At 35.6% G+C, this 26,180-nt stretch overlaps 1 protein-coding gene and 1 long non-coding RNA gene across 5 annotated transcripts; one reads left to right on the top strand and one right to left on the bottom strand.

The window, feature by feature from the left end:
• The first annotated feature begins 464 nt into the window (after window positions 1–464).
• Window positions 465–22,173, top strand: LOC110690121 (probable E3 ubiquitin-protein ligase ARI2). Of its 4 annotated transcripts, none has more exons than XM_021866947.1 (8): window positions 466–897; window positions 1,995–2,027; window positions 2,145–2,421; window positions 6,836–7,316; window positions 20,100–20,648; window positions 20,759–20,910; window positions 21,628–21,768; window positions 21,887–22,173. In XM_021866947.1, the coding sequence occupies exons 1-8, from the start codon at window positions 760–762 to the stop codon at window positions 21,943–21,945; spliced, it is 1,830 nt and encodes a 609-aa protein (XP_021722639.1). In that variant the 5' UTR covers window positions 466–759; the 3' UTR covers window positions 21,946–22,173. The 4 variants fall into 4 exon arrangements, with proteins under 4 accessions (XP_021722641.1, XP_021722639.1, XP_021722640.1 ...); XM_021866948.1 differs by having other exon boundaries at window positions 21,628–21,780; window positions 21,899–22,173; XM_021866946.1 differs by having other exon boundaries at window positions 470–625; window positions 718–897; window positions 21,628–22,173.
• Window positions 22,174–24,413: 2,240 nt separating this feature from the next.
• Window positions 24,414–26,180, bottom strand: LOC110690120. Its single transcript, XR_002505013.1, has 3 exons — window positions 25,927–26,180; window positions 25,138–25,198; window positions 24,414–25,045 (listed from the first exon to the last, which is right to left on the bottom strand). It is a non-coding gene; the product is annotated as an uncharacterized LOC110690120 (long non-coding RNA).

The raw sequence follows: 26,180 nt of genomic DNA, 5'->3' as shown, positions 1-26,180 counted from the left end.
GGTATTAGCGGTTCTATAATAGAACCTCTAATGGTATTTGCGGTTTTATATATGGAATCTCTAATGGTACTAGCGGTTCTATATATGGAATCTCTAATGGTACTAGCGGTTCTATACTTTCAAATTCCAAACCTAGTAACCGATCCTACGTGGATAGTATTGTAGGAAGTAGTTTTTAAACCGACTTATATAAGGAATTAATTTGTATTTTAGCATTATTTAGAGAGATCACTCCAATTTTTTTAATTCAACTATAAAAATAGATTTTTTATTTTATTAATTTATTTTCTTAAAAAAGCAGACTTGTACTGGTATATGTTGTAAATTTTTTGTAGATAACTTGTACTGGTATATACCCAAAGTTGACTCATTGACGCCAAACCAGTGTAGTTCTGTAATCAGTTCCTTCCTTCTCTGAACAGATTTCTTTTTTAACTCATTAATTAAATTATAAAAATTAATAGATAACAAATACAAACCCAAAAAACAGCTTTATTTATTTTGATGATATTTATATACTTGAACAAGCCCAAAATTCTCCCACCTTCACTCTCTCTCTCTCTACTTTCTCTCTCTTGGGGTTTTGGCTTTCACAGCAAGCTCTCCTTTTGAGTCGATCGCCCTCGTAAAGCCCTAAATTCTCCTTAAATTTCCTTTTTTATTTCAGAATTTGATCAAGAATTTCAAATTCTGGAGTTTAATTCTGTTAATTTGCAGATTTTTTTGTTGATTTTTCGCGTTTAATTTGGCGGTAATTTAATGGAGGATTATGCTGATAGTGATAATGATTTTTATTATGATGATGGTGAAGAAGAAGATGATCGCGATTCTTTGAATTTAATTGAAGATGCTAATATTGATGTTTCCCTCACTAATCGCTCTGGTTCATCAATCAAGGTTTTTTTTTTTTTTTAATTTTTTTTCTATTTATTATTATTTTTTTAAATTTTATTTTAAAAATTTGCTATTCTCAATTTTGATTTCTTGTCTAATCTCTTGAATTAGGGTTTGTTTAATTATTTGAGGATGATTTTTTTCAAAAAAAAAAAAAAAAAAAATTTAGGGCAACTTTTCCTGATAAATTTTTAATGTAGTTGACAAGTGTTAAATTTTAATTTTATTAGCTTAGAATTCGAATTGGTATTGATCTTAATTTCTGCTGCATTTCTCTTTTAACTATGAGTTTGCAGGTTTTTTTTTTTTTTTTTTAATTTTACTTTTATTCTTTTGCACCACCGAATTTTGAATGCATCTCCTTTTTAGATGATGTATGCGTTAATTTTACTTTAAATATTTGCCCTAAAATCTCATTGATGGTATTCTTTTAATCTAATTCTGTTTTATCTTGTTTTTTAAGTGGCAACTTTTGTTCAGTTCGTCTCACTTTGTTTAAGAGTTGTATCTGGAATTTAATTTCTGGTTTTGGGTTTAGTTTCTTTGTTCTCAATTCATGAACTATTTAAAATTACAAAGAGTGTTGGATATGATTGGCGGTTGTTATTAGTCAAATTATGGAAACAAATTATACTTTTTTTTAGCTTCGAATTTGAGTTGATCTTAATTTCTGGTGCATTACAAAGAGTGTTGGATATGCTTGTTAGTCAAAATATGGAAAAATAAAAGAAAAATTTAAAAAAAAAAAATTAAAAAAAAAAAAAAAATTAGCTTCGAATTTGAGTTGATTTTAAATTCTGGTGCGTTATGTTTTTACAGAGATGATTTTTTCATAAAACTGTGAATTTTGAATCTATTTCATAATTTTGTGAATGTGAATGTTGTTGCACTTTATAGCGTTTTTGTGTTAAATTGTTCTTTGGTTTCTAGTTTATGTATAAGCCTCTGCTTTTTTCTCCATTTAAGTTTCTTATTTACCTTTGAGGAAAGATACCTATCAAAACATTAAATGTAAGAAAAGGTAAAAATTGAATGTGGTTTGTATAATAGCTTAAATTTTGCTTTAACTGATCTCTTTTTGTTGCTTTGACACTATGTAGGTGATCAGAAGGGATTCACTTCGAGTAGCGCAGGTTAGCATTTATCCCTTTGGCTCTTTCTCTATGTAGCTTTATATGTTGAAATGTTTTTATGGTTTGCATCTGTTGCTTGGAAATTGAAGATTTTGAATCTGGTACTGTTTGTTGCAGACTGAAGACTTGCATAGAATAATGGATCTGTTGTCGTTGAAGGAGCATCATGCAAGAACCCTTCTTATACATTATCGTTGGGATGTGGAAAAAATATTGGCAGTGCTTGTGGAAAGAGGAAAAGAACAATTGTATGTGGAAGCTGGTGTCAGAGAAACAGAACATGCTAATATTCCTTCTTCTTCATGTTCTTTTCTTGATTGTGACATTTGTATGGAAGAACATCCTGCCAATAAGTTTACAACAATGGATTGTGGCCACTACTTCTGCAATGATTGTAAGTATCTTTGCTGATGACAGTATGTAGAGCTTATATTGAAATTTTTTATTCAGGTATGAATAGCAACAAATTGTGATTTTTACGTGTTAAGCATTTCATACTACTTTATTATGATACAGTAAATATCACTCTAGCTATTCAATTGAATTTGTAGATGATAACCAATCTCATATTGTAAAAAATGCAAGAGGTTAAAATTCATAGACTTTTTTTTTTTTTAATGTTTTTAATTAAAAGTTTGCTCCGTTTGTCTTTTAGGATTCTAGTCTTCGTTATCACCAATCTTCTTTTCTCACTTCTATTTACTAGCTATGGACTGTGGTTATATATTTGTTTCAACTTTTATCTTTTATTTTCTTATTTTGGTTTCAAAGTTGCCTTCAGAAAATTTCTCTTCATGTGCTCGTGTTTTATTTCAAACTTCAGCTTCTCATAATTCTCTGAGTGGAAAAATATAAATATGGTATGGCCATTAAACAACATAGTGGTAGAATACTTTGAAGTGCAGCAAGGAAAATCCATTTTTTTGCTGTTCGAAATAGCTGTTTCTATTGATAGATATGTTTATATTGCCTTTTTTTTTGCAGATCTATTTGTTGGATATTGGTCTAAGTCTGGTCATTCTTAGGCATAGTCATATGGTAATAATGATATTGCTGTCTAACCTCAGTAACTCTTGATGTTTTTTTTTTTTGTTTTTTTTACTTCGTAATAAATAATCCCCATGGATGAACAGCCTGTCTCAAACATTTGGAAGCCATGTGTTAATTATAGGTTTTGCTTAAATTATTAGGAATTATCAACTTTAATTAATTTTGGAATGAATAAACTTGTCCAAAGCGTAGTTACCAGATTCACTAGTATGAGATTTGCTACGGGTTCACAATTCACTATCTAATTTGTTAAATTTAACCAAAAACTTGTATATTACAATTTGCTTTTTCCGGTTTGCTTTTGCGGGGTGATTGGTGAATCTGGTATCACTGCTTTAAAGTACTAATATTTACTTTATATCATTGATGATCACCTTTATAGGATTCTTTGAAACCAAATAATAAATTAACAGTGTGTTTGGATTGAAATTTGGAGGGAAAGAAAGGGAAATGGAGGGATATCGAAGGGAAATTGATGGATATCTTTCATTTGGATTACAAATGAGGAAGGAAGGGAGGTGGATGGGAGAGAAATAGTGGGATTAAATTGTAAGAAATTGATCTCTCCAAAAATGAAGAGGTTTGGAAGGAAGACTTATCATTTTTCCCTCTCTCCCCTTTTACTTCCTTCCCCTTCCCCTCCCTCTTCTTCTTTTCATTACCCTTTCTTTATCCAAACACACTGTAAATCTTTCTATACAATTTTCTTCAGCAACTTAGTTGCAATGGAAATGGAAAATTGTACTGAAACAACTGTGCCTAACTGCTTCAAACAGAAAAATCCCCATTGCACCACTCACCTCTGCCCATTGCACCACTCACCTCAGCTACACACTCACCCACGCTATGACCACTCACAAGGCACACTGCCTGCTAGAATTTGATTTATTGACAAACTGGAGATCGTGAGCTAACTGAAGATGTAGTATATAGAAAGCTTATACTTGGTAAGATATGTGAGGGAGGAAAAATTAAGCTGTTTTATATTGGTTTGGGGATATTATTGTGGTAACAATGAGTTCACATTAAATATATTTAGTTTAGTGTTGAACGTAGAAATTTTGTTTGCCAAACAGCTGTAAAATAAATTAAGGGAAAGACTGTACATGTATGTTAAAGAGTGAAGATCAAAATGAGTACATGTTTTATGCTCATTGGTGATTAGTAATTGCTGACTTGCTGTGTAAACATTAGGAAGTTGATGGTGTTTGTTGGGAGGAGAGAGAGAGAGAGAAGATAATCAATTGGAATTGGGAGTTGGGATGAGCCAAAGAGATGAATTGTCGAAGGCAAAGGATTGGAATTGGGGTTTACTACAGTGGTTGCTTGAATATCACAAAGTTCATTTGATTACCCCAAAAAAACTTTAGTGAACAATAGGTGCTCTTTACAAGTTTGGGGCCCTGAATAACTCTGCTCGTTGCATCTGGCTATTGGCCGGCCATGTAGATGACTACCTTGGGTCTAGTCAGGTTTATAGCTACTTGTTAAAGCACCCACCAAAATTATTTTGTAAAGAGAGTTATTATGCAGTGATGTGTTTACTTTTTAGATGGGTTAATAGTGGCTTGAGTTTGTTAAACTTTTCCAACGATACCTGAACTGAAATAACTGTATGGTTCCCTTTTTATGTGTAGAAATTAGGAAGTATTTGCTGTGGTGTTTGTAGGGGAGGTGAAGGTAATTAAGAAGCTTTAATACCTCCTTCGTCCCCAAATCAAAGTCGTCCTTGCCTTTTGCAATTTTTTGTAATATTGTGAATAGAATAATAAGAAAGTGAGGTTTGTTTGATTAAAGGTGAATATAAAAAAGATATTAGGCTTTGGTTCATTAATAGTGGATAAACAAGAGAAAAAGATAGAGGGGTTGGTTGGTTATAACCAAATAAAGAAATAGATAAAAGTAAAATGAAATTGATATTTATACGAAGTTTTTGGGTGGAATAGAGCTTTTATTTGGGGGCACAGGTGAATAACTTTTTTTTTTTATGATGTCTGAAACTATTTTTTTCATTTCCTCTTCCCATTGACTAAGAACACCTCAAATTTCTTTATCATGATTAAACCAAACTCTTCTTATACCCCGACCACCTAACCAACTCCTTAATAACCTCCCTACTATGTGTTCATTCCATCACCTCCATCAACTTAATACCTTTTGACTTCCCCTCTTATAAGTCTTATAACACATACAATAGAGCTGCACATGTGTTGGGTACCTGAACTGATGATGTTATCAGTCAAATATTTGATCACCATTAAACTGAAATTCAATACTTACACAGGTACTAGAATATTTGAATTTGGTGTCAGAAACCTAATACCTAAATTTTATGTAATTATTAACAATTTAAGGGTTTAGGCTTTTGAGAAAAAAAGAAAAAAGGTTTTTGGGCAACCAAAACTTTTTAAAATGATAATGACGCGGGTACCCATCCAATATATATTTCAAACCACTCTTGCAGATTTTCATATGGTTTGGGTACACAACCAGTCCCTTACACTGCGTCCTTTAACAAAACAGCTCCAATCAACCCTATTCAGTAACCACCAATATATAACTCCCCTTGAAGCCTTCCACAACCCAGCTCCTATAAACCTACCAAGCATGAAGCAAATTTTGCTATTTAACCACCACCAGCTATAAAGGTGATGTAGTAAAAATAGAAGAGAGAAAAGAGCTCATTTATAATTGGACACATACTTTGTGTAAGTTTGTGTGATGGTTGGGGGTGGGGTAGGTGGTCAACTTTAAGTGTACTACTCTACTTGCTCTCTATGATCATCACCTAACGTTTTTTTGGAATGTGAATATGCTACTATAACAATGCATATGTTGTGCTGTAAATATGATATCCTATTTAACCAAACATATCAGAGCGTATCCAGATTTGAACAATAGAGTACTCAGACTCAGATACAGTAACATGTCAATATGTGGTTATTTAATGTGCTAGTCAGTGCTTTATTAGGATGAGTTAATGGCCTTTGTTAATCTCTAGCTCCATTTTCACCTAAGGCTTTCGGAGTTTCGGATTAATTAAAAGAATATTTTGCTTGTTTTAGAGTTCCTAACTTGTGAATGTAGCTCAATGAACTAAGGCCTTGTTCACCTTACCTTAATCAAATAATATTCAGAAGTATAAATTTTTTTTTATTTAAGCTAAAATAAGTCTAATTCAGTGTAGAGAAGTTTTAATTAGTATATTGAAAGAACAAATATAATAAAGATTTAGTAAAAGTAAGTTTTAATAATTTAAAATAATTAAATTTCAGTAAAAATAATATAATTCTATTTATATCAATCTTATTTCAGTGAAATTGGTTTCAGTTCATCAATAATAAGGTGAAGAGAAAATGCCTACAGTGGGTAAATGTTTGTGGGTATTGTTAAAAAAACTAAGTTGTGTCAAAAAAAAAAAAAAAAAAAAAAAAAAAAACTAAGTTGTTTCCTGTGGGTACTAAGATTAAAGTAGTTATAGGTGGGGATGATTTCAATAAAAAAGGAGGGGGGGGGGGGTGGCGATGAGCAAATCGCAAGGTAGTGCAATGTGATTGTTCGCATGTAATTCAACTTATGAATTGTAGAAAATTGGTGATTTGTCTAAGTTTCTGGCTGCATATCTTCTTGATCCTTAAAAGGCTGTAACTTTTCTATATTTTATTTTGCAAAATTTTGCACATTGAAGCTTGCTCTTTCTTATGTCTTCTTTAACCAACTAACATAATTTTACCTTTCTGCTATTTTCTGATAACTAGGCTGGACAGAACATTTTATTGTGAGGATAAATGAAGGTGAGAGTAGACGAGTTAGATGCATGGCACATAAATGCAATGCTATTTGTGATGATGGAAAAATAAGAAATTTGGTTATTAAGAGAGATTCTGTGGCGGCTGAAAAATTTGATCGCTTTCTTCTGGAGTCCTACATAGAGGATAATAAAAGGGTTAAGTGGTGCCCAAGTGTTCCCCATTGTGGAAATGCTATACGTGTTGAGGAGGATGATTATTTTGAGGTTGAATGTGCATGTGGTCATCAGTTCTGCTTTGGCTGTTCATCTGAAGCACACTCTCCTTGCTCCTGTTTGATGTGGGAGCTTTGGATGAAGAAGTGTCAAGATGAATCAGAGACAGTCAATTGGATCACAAGCCACACAAAGCCTTGTCCTAAATGTCACAAACCTGTGGAAAAAAATGGAGGATGCAACCTTGTTGTATGTGTTTGTGGCCAAGCATTCTGGTAAGCACTTCTGTCAGGCTCTTTCTGCCATTGCAGTGATTGTTTATGATCAACACCTGGTGATATCTAGCTGTTTTACTTCTTTCATAAAGAAAGATTGATATACATCATCTTTATCAGTAGCTTTAAATTCTGTCATGCTGTGTCATTTAAGTGTCGAGTCTGTACTGTAATTACCTATTTATCCATTTGACCAAGATTCAACTAGATTTTATGGTTTATGGAGAGACCTTGGGGTGATTATAAGTTGTAACTATGTATTGTTTCCAGCTGTGTATTTTTATTCTTTTTTTTCATTTTCTTTTTATAAGATTAAGGGCCCTATTGATGTGATTTTTAGTCCGAAAACTAAGCCTCACAAAGATATGAATCTAACCTAATTCTATACAGAAAATTCACCAAGAATTAAGCAAGAAACTTAGATTAATTAATCAAGAATCCACCTAATTAATCAACCTAGGTGATTGTTTTAACTAAAACAAACAAAACAGCAAATTGGAATCCACCAATCAAGAATTTAAGTAATCCAACTTAAACAAAAGCAATAAGAAATATTATTATGAATGTATGATTAAACTTGTATATTATTCGAAGATTACAACCCTATATTTATAAACTCAATCAATTATCCTAATCCCACTTGAATTAGAATTCTAATCCCCTAACAAAAACCCACGGATTGCATAACTTAATCAAGTTTAGATAACTTTGATTTAGTTATTTAATCCTACTTAAACTCTAACTACTCTTAAGATAAAACTTGCCTATTTTATCCTAACTCAAGCTTGCACTCCAAGCTATTATTGACGCCTACTAGACTAAAACAATTCCTAATGCAATTAGAAATCCTAAGTGCTTAAAACAAGAAAAACCCTTTCAAGTGAAAGGTAAAAACTTGTAAGCAAAAACCTAAGAAAGCTTTTAAAGAAACCTTAAAGAACTATCAAGAAGCTTCAAGAACTCCCAAGAACGCCACCATACAAAGCGTGGCTTTGTCTTGATGCCCCCGATAGTAAGTTTGACCTATTGAAGAAGCTTCCAAGTATAGATTCATGCTTTCTTGACTTTCTTGGAATAATTCTTCAACATGCTCATCGTTCACATTGATGCACGCATCATCCTCCCCTTCTTCAAAAGAATTTGCCCTCAAATCTTCAATAGCACCATCTGGCAAATACTTCACCAAATCCCCAATATTAAATGTTGCGCTTACACCATATTCTCCCGGCAATTCAAGCTTATATGCATTCTCATTGATCTTCTCAATAATCTTGAACGGCCCCTCACTTCTTGGCATCAATTTATTCTTTCGTTTGTTAGGAAATCTCTCTTTTCTCAAGTGTAGCCACACCAAGTCGCCAACTTCAAAACTTTGTGGCTTTTTGTTCTTGTTAGCTCGTGCTTTGTAGAGTTCATTGACACGTTCAATCCTAGCTCTAACTTGTGCGTGTAGCTTTATCATGTACTTGATTTTAGTCTCGGCATCCTTATGAATCACTTCCCCTTTTGGAATTTCAATTAAATCAATGGGCATTTTTGGATTGACACCATAAACAACTTCGAATGGTGTGTGTTTTGTGGCATAAGTAGGTGATCTATTGTAAGCAAACTCGGCATGAGCAAGCTTAATATCCCAATCTTTTTGTGTGTTGCTCACTAGTCCACGTAAAAGCACACCAAGAGTTCGATTTGTTACCTCCGTTTGTCCGTCCGTTTGCGGGTGATATGATGTACTAAATAACAGCTTCGTTCCCACCAACTTCCATAGTGATTTCCAAAAGAAACTCATGAACTTTGTATCACGATCACTCACAATATTGTTCGGCAACCCATGTAGTCTCACCACTTCCTTGAAATACAATTCCGCCACTTTCATAGCATCGTCCACTTTGTGACAAGGTATGAAATGAGCCATCTTGGAAAATCGATCCACTACAACCATGATTGAGTCCTTTCCTCTTTGAGTCCTTGGCAAACCAACTACAAAATCCATAGACACGTCTTCCCAAGGTGAATCTGGCACGGGCAAGGGCGTATATAAGCCTTGATGAAACGTAGCCTTGGCTTTTTGACATGTTGCACACCTAGAAACTATTGATTGTACATCCGCTAGCATTCTAGGCCAATAAAAATGCTCTTGCAGCATAGTTAATGTTTTCGTTATGCCAAAATGTCCCGCTATCCCTCCTCCATGCACTTCTCTTACTATTAATTCTCTAATAGAACACTTAGGCACGCACAAACGATTCCCCTTGAAAAGAAAACCGTCTTGTAAAACATAGGAACCTACGGCCCCCTTGGAACACTCCTCTAGGATTGTAGAGAAATCCACGTCCCCCTTATAGTACTCCTTGATTAACGCGAAACCAAGTAGTTTACAATTCAACACTCCAAGCAACGTGTGTCTTCTAGATAGTGCATCGGCCACTACATTTGCTTTCCCCTCCTTATACTTTGAAGAAAAATTGAAAGCTTGTAGAAACTCTACCCATTTAGCATGTCTAGGGTTCAATTTTTGTTGACCATGAATGTACTTCAAAGCTTCGTGATCACTATGCAACACAAAGTGATTTGGGCGCAAATAGTGACTCCAATGGTCCAATGCTCGCACAATAGCATAGAACTCCTTGTCATAGGTAGAATAGTTCAATCTAGCACCGTTTAATTTCTCACTAAAATAGGCAATAGGGCGCTTCTTTTGAACCAAAACGGCACCAATCCCTACACCACTAGCGTCGGTCTCTACCTCAAATGGTTGTGAAAAATCCGGCAATGCAAGTACGGGTGCTTCACATAGCTTCCTTTTGACCAAATCAAATGCACGTTGGGCTTCCTTGGTCCACTCGAATCTTCCCTTGTCTTTCTTCAAGCATTCAGTCATAGGTGCAACTATCGTGGAAAAATTCTTCACAAATCTTCTATAAAACGACGCTAGACCATGAAACGATCTAACTTCACTCACATTGGTAGGTACGGGCCAAGTCTTGATAGCTTCAACCTTGGATTGATCCACGGACACACCATCTTTGGATACTACATACCCTAGAAACGTCACGCTAGGAACAAGAAAATAACATTTTTCCAATTTTGCGTACAACTTCTTCTCCCTAAGAACCTCCAAAACGCTTCTCAAATGCATTAGATGATCATTGAAATTTTCAGAATAAATTAATATGTCATCCAAGTAAACAACTACGAACCTTCCAAGAAATGGTTTCAACACCTCGTTCATCAATCTCATAAATGTACTGGGCGCATTGGTTAGACCAAAAGGCATGACCAACCACTCATACAACCCCACTTTAGTCTTGAAAGCCGTCTTCCATTCATCTCCTTCCCTCATGCGTATTTGATGATAGCCACTCATAAGATCAATCTTGGAAAATAGCTTTGAACCATGCAATTCGTCTAACAAATCATCAAGTCTAGGTATAGGAAATCTATACTTGATGGTTATGTTGTTCACACTCCTACTATCAATGCACATACGCCAACTCCCATCTTTTTTTGGAACTAACAATGTAGGCACGGCACATGGGCTCATACTCTCTTTCACGTAGCCTCTTTGCATCAATTCCTCTATTTGACGTTGCATTTCCTTTGTTTCTTCCGGATTACTTCTATATGCTGCCTTGTTAGGTAGTGGAGCTCCCGGAATAAGATCAATTTGATGTTCAATACCACGAATTGGTGGTAATCCCGGTGGTAATTCACTAGGAAAAACATCACAATACTCTTGCAATACTACTTCTAATTCCACGGGCCTCTTTTCTTGTTTACTTTCATTCACTTGCACATTGTTAGCCACCATAATATATACTATATTGTTGTTGTTGATCTCTTTCTCCAACTCCTTTTCCCCAATTAAATATGCACCTTTTGAACTAGGGTTAATTCTATGATCAACAAGTGGTTTCAATGCATATGATTTTTCCCCCTTTCCTTTTCGAATTATATACACATTTGTCCTACCATTAAACTTGACAAATCTATCATATTGCCATGGTCTACCCAATAAGATATGACAAGCATCCATAGGGCATACATCACATAAAACTTTATCATGATATTTGCCAATTGAAAAGGTGATTAGGGCTCGTTTCGTTACCTTCACGTCACTAGCATCATTGAGCCAATGTAGCTTGTAAGGTTTTGGGTGATCGGTTGTAGGCCACTCTAATTTGTTGATCAAAGTTGTAGACACCACATTTGTGCAACTTCCCGAGTCTATTATTACGTCACACAATCGATCTTCCACCTTGCACCTTGTTAAAAAGATTTTCTCTCTTTGATTCTCTTCAACGGGCATAGGTTTAGAGTGAAGAGCTCTCCTTAGAACCAAGCTCTTTCCTTGCGTTTCACCATCAACCTCTTCGGCACTACCCTCCTCTTCTTCAAAATCACGTTCTTTCTCGACCACAACCTCCATGTCACTATTTCCCTCGCACCTAGCTTTCTCTTCTTCCCATTCTTGAGCCGTCATAGTGCGTTTTGAGTAGCAATTGCTTGCTATGTGGCCAACACTCCCACATTTGAAACATTTTCTATCTTCGGTCACCTTCTTGCTAGCTTCGTTTCTGGGTTTGTTATCTTTAGCATACGGATTAGGAGAAGTCCTATCAAAGGTAGGCTTGTCACTAGCCTTTGTGAACGTGCGTGTGAACGGTTTCACACTTGAGGTCTTCTTGGCCTTGAATTGTCTTTCAACCTTAATGGCCGCCTTGCATACTTCTTCAAACGAATAGTATTCGTGCAATTCAATCTTCTCTTGAACATTTTCGTTCAAACCTGCAATAAAACGTGCTATTTTGTGCTCTAGAATTTCTTCTAAATCACACAATAAACATAGTTTCTCAAACTCACACAAATAAGCCTCCACGGATTGATTTCCTTGCTTAAAAGTCTGCATCTTGAGATACACTTCTTGCACGTACTCATGGGGCACAAATTGACGCTTCATATATTTCTGCAATTGTGTCCAAGTAGTGATCTTGGATCGTCCCTCCTTGCGTCTCTTTTTCTTGAGATTATCATACCATAAACTCGCATAACCTGTGAGTTTTAATTCAGCAAGTTTGCACCTCTTTCGTTCATCATACTCCTTGTAATCAAAGAGTGTTTCGGCTCTTCTAACCCACTCAAAATATTTTTCGGGGTCTAGCATACTACCATTGAATTCCGGAAAATCTAACCTTATATTTCGGTCATCATCTTTGGCCTTGTTCTTCCGTCTATGCCTTCTAGGTTCATCACTCGAAGATGAATCTTTATGTCGTGATCTACTTGCTTTTCTCCTGTCATATTCGTCTTCACTTGAACTAGAAATTGCAACTGATTTGTTCTTCCTTGAAGATGAAGTTTTGTCACGTTCGTCAAGCCTAGCCAATACTTCTTGCAATTGTTGTGACAATCGCTCTATTTGACGATCCCTCCGCAAGTTATGCGCTTGATCAAGGTTCAAACCCCTTGGAATCCCTGGGATTTCTTCGTCACTCATTGCTCCTACACAAACCAGGTTGGTTATGCAAAAATCTTGATTAAAAGATCAAATCTTGAAGGAATCTTGAAGCAAACAAAAACCGGACTCCCAACCACAACCCAGTGCAACAACACCAAAAGTTTAAGGCTGTACAGAGTTCGTTACTCAACCAAAAGCTACGAAATTTTATATGGTGATAGCTAGACGTTTTTAGAGACTAATGCAAAAAGAATCACTCAAAAATTCCCAGCCAAACGTTACCAGTTTATTTTCTACCGAAACCGTGCTCTGATACCAAGATGATGTGATTTTTAGTCCGAAAACTAAGCCTCACAAAGATATGAATCTAACCTAATTCTATACAGAAAATTCACCAAGAATTAAGCAAGAAACTTAGATTAATTAATCAAGAATCCACCTAATTAATCAACCTAGGTGATTGTTTTAACTAAAACAAACAAAACAGCAAATTGGAATCCACCAATCAAGAATTTAAGTAATCCAACTTAAACAAAAGCAATAAGAAATATTATTATGAATGTATGATTAAACTTGTATATTATTCGAAGATTACAACCCTATATTTATAAACTCAATCAATTATCCTAATCCCACTTGAATTAGAATTCTAATCCCCTAACAAAAACCCACGGATTGCATAACTTAATCAAGTTTAGATAACTTTGATTTAGTTATTTAATCCTACTTAAACTCTAACTACTCTTAAGATAAAACTTGCCTATTTTATCCTAACTCAAGCTTGCACTCCAAGCTATTATTGACGCCTACTAGACTAAAACAATTCCTAATGCAATTAGAAATCCTAAGTGCTTAAAACAAGAAAAACCCTTTCAAGTGAAAGGTAAAAACTTGTAAGCAAAAACCTAAGAAAGCTTTTAAAGAAACCTTAAAGAACTATCAAGAAGCTTCAAGAACTCCCAAGAACGCCACCATACAAAGCGTGGCTTTGTCTTGATGCCCCCGATAGTAAGTTTGACCTATTGAAGAAGCTTCCAAGTATAGATTCATGCTTTCTTGACTTTCTTGGAATAATTCTTCAACATGCTCATCGTTCACATTGATGCACGCATCATCCTCCCCTTCTTCAAAAGAATTTGCCCTCAAATCTTCAATAGCACCATCTGGCAAATACTTCACCAAATCCCCAATATTAAATGTTGCGCTTACACCATATTCTCCCGGCAATTCAAGCTTATATGCATTCTCATTGATCTTCTCAATAATCTTGAACGGCCCCTCACTTCTTGGCATCAATTTATTCTTTCGTTTGTTAGGAAATCTCTCTTTTCTCAAGTGTAGCCACACCAAGTCGCCAACTTCAAAACTTTGTGGCTTTTTGTTCTTGTTAGCTCGTGCTTTGTAGAGTTCATTGACACGTTCAATCCTAGCTCTAACTTGTGCGTGTAGCTTTATCATGTACTTGATTTTAGTCTCGGCATCCTTATGAATCACTTCCCCTTTTGGAATTTCAATTAAATCAATGGGCATTTTTGGATTGACACCATAAACAACTTCGAATGGTGTGTGTTTTGTGGCATAAGTAGGTGATCTATTGTAAGCAAACTCGGCATGAGCAAGCTTAATATCCCAATCTTTTTGTGTGTTGCTCACTAGTCCACGTAAAAGCACACCAAGAGTTCGATTTGTTACCTCCGTTTGTCCGTCCGTTTGCGGGTGATATGATGTACTAAATAACAGCTTCGTTCCCACCAACTTCCATAGTGATTTCCAAAAGAAACTCATGAACTTTGTATCACGATCACTCACAATATTGTTCGGCAACCCATGTAGTCTCACCACTTCCTTGAAATACAATTCCGCCACTTTCATAGCATCGTCCACTTTGTGACAAGGTATGAAATGAGCCATCTTGGAAAATCGATCCACTACAACCATGATTGAGTCCTTTCCTCTTTGAGTCCTTGGCAAACCAACTACAAAATCCATAGACACGTCTTCCCAAGGTGAATCTGGCACGGGCAAGGGCGTATATAAGCCTTGATGAAACGTAGCCTTGGCTTTTTGACATGTTGCACACCTAGAAACTATTGATTGTACATCCGCTAGCATTCTAGGCCAATAAAAATGCTCTTGCAGCATAGTTAATGTTTTCGTTATGCCAAAATGTCCCGCTATCCCTCCTCCATGCACTTCTCTTACTATTAATTCTCTAATAGAACACTTAGGCACGCACAAACGATTCCCCTTGAAAAGAAAACCGTCTTGTAAAACATAGGAACCTACGGCCCCCTTGGAACACTCCTCTAGGATTGTAGAGAAATCCACGTCCCCCTTATAGTACTCCTTGATTAACGCGAAACCAAGTAGTTTACAATTCAACACTCCAAGCAACGTGTGTCTTCTAGATAGTGCATCGGCCACTACATTTGCTTTCCCCTCCTTATACTTTGAAGAAAAATTGAAAGCTTGTAGAAACTCTACCCATTTAGCATGTCTAGGGTTCAATTTTTGTTGACCATGAATGTACTTCAAAGCTTCGTGATCACTATGCAACACAAAGTGATTTGGGCGCAAATAGTGACTCCAATGGTCCAATGCTCGCACAATAGCATAGAACTCCTTGTCATAGGTAGAATAGTTCAATCTAGCACCGTTTAATTTCTCACTAAAATAGGCAATAGGGCGCTTCTTTTGAACCAAAACGGCACCAATCCCTACACCACTAGCGTCGGTCTCTACCTCAAATGGTTGTGAAAAATCCGGCAATGCAAGTACGGGTGCTTCACATAGCTTCCTTTTGACCAAATCAAATGCACGTTGGGCTTCCTTGGTCCACTCGAATCTTCCCTTGTCTTTCTTCAAGCATTCAGTCATAGGTGCAACTATCGTGGAAAAATTCTTCACAAATCTTCTATAAAACGACGCTAGACCATGAAACGATCTAACTTCACTCACATTGGTAGGTACGGGCCAAGTCTTGATAGCTTCAACCTTGGATTGATCCACGGACACACCATCTTTGGATACTACATACCCTAGAAACGTCACGCTAGGAACAAGAAAATAACATTTTTCCAATTTTGCGTACAACTTCTTCTCCCTAAGAACCTCCAAAACGCTTCTCAAATGCATTAGATGATCATTGAAATTTTCAGAATAAATTAATATGTCATCCAAGTAAACAACTACGAACCTTCCAAGAAATGGTTTCAACACCTCGTTCATCAATCTCATAAATGTACTGGGCGCATTGGTTAGACCAAAAGGCATGACCAACCACTCATACAACCCCACTTTAGTCTTGAAAGCCGTCTTCCATTCATCTCCTTCCCTCATGCGTATTTGATGATAGCCACTCATAAGATCAATCTTGGAAAATAGCTTTGAACCATGCAATTCGTCTAACAAATCATCAAGTCTAGGTATAGGAAATCTATACTTGATGGTTATGTTGTTCACACTCCTACTATCAATGCACATACGCCAACTCCCATCTTTTTTTGGAACTAACAATGTAGGCACGGCACATGGGCTCATACTCTCTTTCACGTAGCCTCTTTGCATCAATTCCTCTATTTGACGTTGCATTTCCTTTGTTTCTTCCGGATTACTTCTATATACTGCCTTGTTAGGTAGTGGAGCTCCCGGAATAAGATCAATTTGATGTTCAATACCACGAATTGGTGGTAATCCCGGTGGTAATTCACTAGGAAAAACATCACAATACTCTTGCAATACTACTTCTAATTCCACGGGCCTCTTTTCTTGTTTACTTTCATTCACTTGCACATTGTTAGCCACCATAATATATACTATATTGTTGTTGTTGATCTCTTTCTCCAACTCCTTTTCCCCAATTAAATATGCACCTTTTGAACTAGGGTTAATTCTATGATCAACAAGTGGTTTCAATGCATATGATTTTTCCCCCTTTCCTTTTCGAATTATATACACATTTGTCCTACCATTAAACTTGACAAATCTATCATATTGCCATGGTCTACCCAATAAGATATGACAAGCATCCATAGGGCATACATCACATAAAACTTTATCATGATATTTGCCAATTGAAAAGGTGATTAGGGCTCGTTTCGTTACCTTCACGTCACTAGCATCATTGAGCCAATGTAGCTTGTAAGGTTTTGGGTGATCGGTTGTAGGCCACTCTAATTTGTTGATCAAAGTTGTAGACACCACATTTGTGCAACTTCCCGAGTCTATTATTACGTCACACAATCGATCTTCCACCTTGCACCTTGTTAAAAAGATTTTCTCTCTTTGATTCTCTTCAACGGGCATAGGTTTAGAGTGAAGAGCTCTCCTTAGAACCAAGCTCTTTCCTTGCGTTTCACCATCAACCTCTTCGGCACTACCCTCCTCTTCTTCAAAATCACGTTCTTTCTCGACCACAACCTCCATGTCACTATTTCCCTCGCACCTAGCTTTCTCTTCTTCCCATTCTTGAGCCGTCATAGTGCGTTTTGAGTAGCAATTGCTTGCTATGTGGCCAACACTCCCACATTTGAAACATTTTCTATCTTCGGTCACCTTCTTGCTAGCTTCGTTTCTGGGTTTGTTATCTTTAGCATACGGATTAGGAGAAGTCCTATCAAAGGTAGGCTTGTCACTAGCCTTTGTGAACGTGCGTGTGAACGGTTTCACACTTGAGGTCTTCTTGGCCTTGAATTGTCTTTCAACCTTAATGGCCGCCTTGCATACTTCTTCAAACGAATAGTATTCGTGCAATTCAATCTTCTCTTGAACATTTTCGTTCAAACCTGCAATAAAACGTGCTATTTTGTGCTCTAGAATTTCTTCTAAATCACACAATAAACATAGTTTCTCAAACTCACACAAATAAGCCTCCACGGATTGATTTCCTTGCTTAAAAGTCTGCATCTTGAGATACACTTCTTGCACGTACTCATGGGGCACAAATTGACGCTTCATATATTTCTGCAATTGTGTCCAAGTAGTGATCTTGGATCGTCCCTCCTTGCGTCTCTTTTTCTTGAGATTATCATACCATAAACTCGCATAACCTGTGAGTTTTAATTCAGCAAGTTTGCACCTCTTTCGTTCATCATACTCCTTGTAATCAAAGAGTGTTTCGGCTCTTCTAACCCACTCAAAATATTTTTCGGGGTCTAGCATACTACCATTGAATTCCGGAAAATCTAACCTTATATTTCGGTCATCATCTTTGGCCTTGTTCTTCCGTCTATGCCTTCTAGGTTCATCACTCGAAGATGAATCTTTATGTCGTGATCTACTTGCTTTTCTCCTGTCATATTCGTCTTCACTTGAACTAGAAATTGCAACTGATTTGTTCTTCCTTGAAGATGAAGTTTTGTCACGTTCGTCAAGCCTAGCCAATACTTCTTGCAATTGTTGTGACAATCGCTCTATTTGACGATCCCTCCGCAAGTTATGCGCTTGATCAAGGTTCAAACCCCTTGGAATCCCTGGGATTTCTTCGTCACTCATTGCTCCTACACAAACCAGGTTGGTTATGCAAAAATCTTGATTAAAAGATCAAATCTTGAAGGAATCTTGAAGCAAACAAAAACCGGACTCCCAACCACAACCCAGTGCAACAACACCAAAAGTTTAAGGCTGTACAGAGTTCGTTACTCAACCAAAAGCTACGAAATTTTATATGGTGATAGCTAGACGTTTTTAGAGACTAATGCAAAAAGAATCACTCAAAAATTCCCAGCCAAACGTTACCAGTTTATTTTCTACCGAAACCGTGCTCTGATACCAAGATGATGTGATTTTTAGTCCGAAAACTAAGCCTCACAAAGATATGAATCTAACCTAATTCTATACAGAAAATTCACCAAGAATTAAGCAAGAAACTTAGATTAATTAATCAAGAATCCACCTAATTAATCAACCTAGGTGATTGTTTTAACTAAAACAAACAAAACAGCAAATTGGAATCCACCAATCAAGAATTTAAGTAATCCAACTTAAACAAAAGCAATAAGAAATATTATTATGAATGTATGATTAAACTTGTATATTATTCGAAGATTACAACCCTATATTTATAAACTCAATCAATTATCCTAATCCCACTTGAATTAGAATTCTAATCCCCTAACAAAAACCCACGGATTGCATAACTTAATCAAGTTTAGATAACTTTGATTTAGTTATTTAATCCTACTTAAACTCTAACTACTCTTAAGATAAAACTTGCCTATTTTATCCTAACTCAAGCTTGCACTCCAAGCTATTATTGACGCCTACTAGACTAAAACAATTCCTAATGCAATTAGAAATCCTAAGTGCTTAAAACAAGAAAAACCCTTTCAAGTGAAAGGTAAAAACTTGTAAGCAAAAACCTAAGAAAGCTTTTAAAGAAACCTTAAAGAACTATCAAGAAGCTTCAAGAACTCCCAAGAACGCCACCATACAAAGCGTGGCTTTGTCTTGATGCCCCCGATAGTAAGTTTGACCTATTGAAGAAGCTTCCAAGTATAGATTCATGCTTTCTTGACTTTCTTGGAATAATTCTTCAACATGCTCATCGTTCACATTGATGCACGCATCACCTATCGGGCTGGAACTGCTCAGTCGACTTGGCCCGTGTAAGCGTGCTAGACAATATGGGAAAGTGTGGGATAGGTAAGGAAATCTGCTCCTCAAATTTTCCCTAGTGGGAAATGAACCTCCAACCTCATGGTTGGAAGATGCTCTCCTTTTTAGTTTCCACTAGGTCAAGCTTAGCTTGGTGTGTATTAATTTGTATGTATGCATCATTTATGTGTTCCGGTGTGTATGCATGCATCATATATGTGTTTCAGTGTGTATACATACACATTATGAGCACATGCAAAAATACAAGGTTTGTAACTCGTCTGTTTCCATATTTTTGTGTGATTAAAGGCTTCTTAATTTCTAATCCTAGCTATATGACTATATCTTGTGTCTGGTAAGTAGCAATTGCATGCTTATTTTTACTTTCAATCTGTAAGTTTAGATACTTTTGGTGTTAAATAGCTTTCTTGCGTGGTTGCATGACAGAGTTGACACATTGGTTACTCCATATTCAATAGAAACTTAAATGGCGGAACATATTTTGTGGTTTTGAAGCTACTTGTTTAACCTCATTTACTTTTCATTTTTTGTTAACCTTTTCACATAATCACATTACAAGCTCCTTCATCTTTTAAAGTTCTTGGAGTTATACAAAAAGTAGACGGATGTTAGAACTCTGCTGATTATGCTGGTTTTGACTGTAACTGGAATTTTGATTTCTCCTAGAGTACTTGTTTGTGAATTAGTCTTTTATTGGTCTTTGGATGCAGCTGGCTTTGTGGTGGAGCTACAGGTAGAGAGCACACATGGTCTACTATTGCCGGTCACAGTTGCGGGAGATTCAAAGAAGATGATCTAAAGAAAGCTGAGCATGCAAAGTTGGAATGGTGGCGTTATATTCACTATCATAATCGTTATAAAGCTCACACAGATTCATATAAGCTCGAAGCTAAACTGGAGGAAACTATTAAGGAGAAGATATCAAGTTTGGAAGACAGGGATACAACCTCCAAGGACTTCAGCTGGGTGACAAATGGACTTTACAGATTGTTTAGGTCCAGACGTATCTTGTCATATTCATACCCATTTGCTTATTACATGTTTGGTAATGAGCTGTTTAGGAATGAAATGTCAAAGGAGGAAAGAGAAATAATAAAGAACTTGTTTGAAGACCAGCAACAGCAATTAGAGGCCAATATTGAGAAACTTTCAATGTGTCTAGAGGAGCCATTTCATACTCTTGACGATGACAAAGTTTTAGAAACAAGAATGCGGATAATAACGATGATGACCATTGTTGACAATTTATGCAGGAAAATGTATAGTGCTGGCAGATGCTTATCATATTTTGTTATCTGTTCTTTTCCTAGTGTATAAAGATATATCTCATGGACACTTCATTTACTTGCTTAATGTGTACTTTATGCAGGTATGAATGCATTGAAGGTGATCTGTTAGGATCTCTTCAGCACACAATACACATAATTGCTCCATATAGGTCAAAAGGGTTGGAGAAAGCATCAGAAATAACTGATTGGCGGAACCATAGCTATACCAGGGAGAGAAATTCCAGCTCTAATGGTAAGGATTTTTAACTTATAGATTTGAGATAGTTGGTTTTGTTATAGAATTAGACTAAAATGATTAGGTTGGTTAATAATATGACAACTTTTGGTACTAGAGTTTTTTCTATCTAGTAACCTAGAAATGTATAAAATGCATTTAGTGAATGATTTAAGTTGAAAAAACAGTTTATGCGATGCAATTTAGTTTAACTTCACATTTCATTAGATTTGATTTTTTTTTTTTTTTTTTTTTTTTTGGTGATACCCACTTTGATATATCTTTGTTGGGTCAACTTATCTCTTTCTTTCTTGTCATCTTCATATAATTTTTTTGTAGCAGATCTCCTGTGATTATGATTGGTAAACCATTGTTACAATATACGTAGAAATTCTTCTGTATATAAGGTTAGATGCTCATCTATCCTTTGAAAGGACACAGTAAAAGACAGTTAAAAGGCTGTGTTGATTTTTTTACTTCAATTATTCTGAATATATAAGTTTTGTTTGGGAGATTAGACATATTTACTTGAAGCCAAAACACGTCTGCTGAACCTCTTTCTTGATTTTAATTTAGTTAACCTCTACTTTTGCTTAATTGACCTGGTTAGTAGGTCCAAGTCATAACCTCTTTTGGCTTCCAGTTAATTTAGTGAAGAAAGTTTGAAGATAGAATAACGCCAATTGGTCTTTCGAAAGCTACTGATACATACGGGCTTGGTTCTTATACATATAGGAGTGAAGGGGTCAGATGAGTCATCTACAGACTTGGTTCTGAATCAAACTGAGAGTGGATGCTCTTCAAGAAAACGTGCTAGGGCAGAATCTTCTAGTTTCAGTTTGAATCAAGTTGAGAGTGGATGCTCCTCCAGCAAACATGCTACTGCAGATTTTGAAGACAGATTTTTTGATTTGAACTTGCCTGCTGATGTATGATGATCAACAACCGATTTATTCGTGTCAAAAGTTGAGAGTGGATGCTTACTCCAGCAAACATGCTACTGCAGATTTTGAAGACAGATTTTTTGATTTGAACTTGCCTGCTGATGTATGATGATTAACAACCGATTTATTCGTGTCAAACGTTAAAGGATTTTGATACATATAACCCACCTGGAGTGTGCGAATGCTGATTCTGATACCTTTACGTTGGAACTACAGTGATATTAACCCCTTTTTGGTACTAGACAAGGCCTAATATGTACAGGGCCTTTGAGTTTAGAATGCAGGAATTATGTAAAGTTTAGCAGTATTACCTAATGCAAAGTATGTCATTTATATATAGCGAAGCTTGAATTGTCTAACTTTGCATTAACGTGATTTGTCTGAACTCTAAAGTGGCAAATTATAAAATAATTGGCATAATCTGAGAACACTGGGATACCAATACATTTAATTATTAATTGGAGTGTTCCATCTCTCTGGTACACTCTGATGAGCAGCTTTAGTTGGTCTGGATTGATATTTGGTATTCCGTATATACTAACGTGCTTGGGGATAGAGATTCCTTTATCCTCCCCTCTACACTCCTAAATGTGTATTCTGCAAATATTGGATTAAAAAAGTCGTGAGGGTTTAGTCTGATTAGGGTTCTTATCATAAAAAAACACTAAGATCATGTCAAAATACACCTTGATGAGGTTGAGATATGGTAAGGTGGTGACATTGTTCCTCACTTCATATCCTTGAGGCATATGGATCAGACCTTATGGGTTAATATTGCAATGAATTCAAGCAAAAATAGATTCTCAATGGAGAATCAAAGAACTTCAATGGAGAAACAAAGAATTTCAATGGAGAAATTGATCATGGCAAGGGGCATCAATGGAGAAGGATGATACCCCTATCCTTTGGGGCTAACCATGCCTTTATTTCTCCAATTTTTCTTAGGGTTTTCGCTTAATTTGGTGGCGAAGCTGCTGGAAATATGATAGTGCAAATGGGAGTTCATGAGAGTAAAACTCGAGCAGCTTAAATGGAATATCGGGATTTAAAATAAAAATGGTGGGAAGAGGAAAAAGAAGGAAGAAGATGGAGGTGCCGTGGTAGGAAGAAGGTAATAACTTTAACAATTATACTGATTTTGCAAACTCCACCCATAAATTAGTAATAAAGATCTTGTCCCACTTGGAGAAACCATGTAACTTAAATACTTTATCCATGTATGCTTGTGCCACCTTAAGAGCAGTATAGGAGTGAGACAGTTGTATAAAATGAGCATATTTGCTAACTTATCTACATCCACCGAATGACTTGTTTACCTAAGGAATTCGGTAAACCTTCAATGAAATCCATATAAACCTCATCCCACACCTTGTAAGGAATAGGGAAGGGTTGTAAAAGCCCTAGTGAAGCACTACGATCATACATGCACTTTTGACAGACTAATCCTTTCCTTATGTACTCTATGATAGTCTTCTTATTGCTTGACCAATAGAATTAAGTTTCTTGAAAGTAGCTTCTACACCCGAGTAACCCCTTGCAGAAGAGGCATGCATCCACTGCAATATTTTATGCCTTATAGTCCAGCATCAAAATCAATGACCAACCCTTCCTTTTCTCCTAAACACATTATGCATGCTGCAGGTATAGTAAGGGTGGGTAGCAAGATTTTCTTTTATCTCTTTAATCAATTTCTGTATATTGGGATCGTTTTGCCAAACCTTCTGAATTTCATCCAATAAAGATGAATGAATAGAGGAAACTATCGTAGTTGAAAGCTCAGGACCATGAATCCTCGACAAAGCATCAATCACATACTCTAACCTTCCATTTTTGCTGGTGAGGTGCCATTATCTTGTAATCCAGCAACTATTTCCTACTCTATTAATCTGTCTTGATAGTGAAGGGTAATGTCATTAAATTGTGTTGGCATTTATCTACAACACACACACACACACACACACACACATACGGGGTGGTTCCGCTGAAAACAGGGCTTATGATGAAAACAAGGCTTATGCTGAAAACAACAAATCTCAACCATTCATTATTAGCATAAAAGATCAGACGACTTAAAAGCCCTAAAATCTTTCCAACCTTACATATAATCAATTCAACCGTTTTAGAAGTCTCTACATACTAAAATAAGGTAACTTTATCTAAATTGACGTCATTTAAATAGAGTAACTATATATAAAAATAACGTAACGATATATAAAAATGACGTAACTATATCAATTTTGACGATATTTACACAAAGGTCATTATATACAAAAATAAGGTAATTATATCAATTTTGACAACATTTACATAAAGGTCACTGTGTACATAAATAAGATAACTATATCTACTTTGAGTTTTTGACACCATTTACATAAAGGTCACTATATATAAAAAATAAGGTAACTACATCAATTTTGACAACATTTACATAAAGGTTTCTATATACAAAAATAAGGTGACTAAAACAAATTTTACAACATTTCCATCATGCTAAGGTCATTACATACAAAAATAAGGTAACTATAAATAAACTTCGGATAATTATATCAATTTGACATCATTTACCAGAGGTCACTATATACAAAATTAAGCTAACTTTATCAAGTTATAACAATTTTGACGACATTTGTACAAACAAGGTTATAATATCAATTTTGTTGAAGCTTGCACATAGGTCACTATATTTAAAAAATAAGGTAACTATATAATTTTTTTACGATATTTACACAAAGGTCACTATTTTATATAAAAATAAGGTAACTACTCGTATATTAATGGTGTTTATATACAAATTATTATTTTTTATGGTGGGTAAAAATAGAAAACTCAGAGACAATCTACCCATACTTCCTGCATTTAACTGCTAGAAAGTGGGCTTGTTAGACTGTATTTCGGCTAACTTTGACACAAGCTATAAAATCTCTAGAACTTGCTGCGTCTTTTATGTCTATGATGACCTGTTTGAGCTCTTCCTCCGCCTTGGTTTGAATTTGTAGGGCATGTATCACTATATCAGAGTCTAATTTGATCACCAGATTGATGAAATCTGCAGGAGTTTCTTTGATCGCTTTAAGTATCGCCAATCCTTCGGCTTGATTTGGAGTTAATGCGAAAATTCTTGGGACACCTTGAAACTGTTGGGATTGTTCTTGTTCTGCTACCCATGCTACACCTACCCTCCATGCCTTCTTCTTGTTGTTTTCCTGACACTAATGTAATATAATCCAACACGTTAACATTGTATAATTCCAAAAATTGAATATTAAGGTATAATAATCCAAAAATCAAACATTCATCATACCTCCTATGTCTTGCAAATTAACTCTTGTTGAGCTTCGAAGGCCTCTCCTTTTTAACATAATCTAATTCAAATTGAATAAAAATGAACAAAAAGTGAGAACATCATTTAAAATTATTACGAATAAAAAATATACAATGACCAAGCCATAGTACAATTGTTGAGCAAAGCCATGAAAATTTATGAGTATGACGACGAAACGAACAACAACATATAACAAGGCAAGGCTTCTAATGGAGCTCCTGCCAATACTAAACATGTACTCCTATGATTAAAAAAATAAAAATAAGTAGACCTTGATTTTCTAATTTACTCAAACCTAATTTACTAAGATCAAGACTAGAAGATTGATAATGTAACTGCGAGACAAGTAACATTTTTGAAGCGATGAAGAGGATTAATTAAGAAAGCTAATGAACTAATCAACACAAAAATCATGTTACAAAAAGGTGAAGGACAACAATTAGAGCAGAGTTTCGAGCAAAAATTACACTTAAAAACCTAATTAACTAAAATCAAGCGGAAGTAAACAAAATTCGTTCAAAACTACTCCTACGAAAACGAAAATTAAGTCGAAACTCAAAAATTTAAATCAAATCGAAAAAATCAATAACAAAAACATGCAAAATTACAAAATTAAGCAAAAATCATAAACGAAAAACACAATGGACATTAAATTTCCTAAATATGCTTGAAATTTAGGTAAACAAAATTTCAGAAAGCAAACAATATTTCAGAAACCTAAGTATCTCAAATCAAGCAAAAATAGCGAAATTAACACGAATAACTCACTTGATAATAGATCGTAGAGCTGAGAAATTGTTGAAAATCAAAGTATTTGAAGCTGGATTTGGAAAAGTAGCATGAAATTGGCAAAAATTAGGAGAGAGAAAGTAGGATAGAAAAAATAGAAGAGGAAGAAAATAACGTGCAAATGAAAGAGGAGAGAGAAACTGTAGAAATTTTGAGTGAAATTGGGGAAAAACTCACAACCGTGAGATTTGACGGGCCATAATTTACGGTCTTGATTGTCCGTTTTCAGTTTT

This window comes from Chenopodium quinoa, unplaced genomic scaffold, assembly GCF_001683475.1.
Source record: "Chenopodium quinoa cultivar QQ74 unplaced genomic scaffold, ASM168347v1, whole genome shotgun sequence".
Lineage (NCBI taxonomy): Eukaryota > Viridiplantae > Streptophyta > Magnoliopsida > Caryophyllales > Amaranthaceae > Chenopodium > Chenopodium quinoa.
This window is presented reverse-complemented; position numbering and strand designations above follow the sequence as displayed.

Coding starts and splice junctions, on each gene's coding strand:
- LOC110690121 (XM_021866947.1), top strand. CDS start 760: ATGGAGGATTATGCTGATAGTGATAATGATTTTTATTATGATGATGGT. Junction 2,422..6,835: donor CCACTACTTCTGCAATGATT/GTAAGTATCTTT, acceptor TCTGATAACTAG/GCTGGACAGAACATTTTATT. Junction 21,769..21,886: donor TGGATGCTCCTCCAGCAAAC/ATGCTACTGCAG, acceptor ACTCCAGCAAAC/ATGCTACTGCAGATTTTGAA.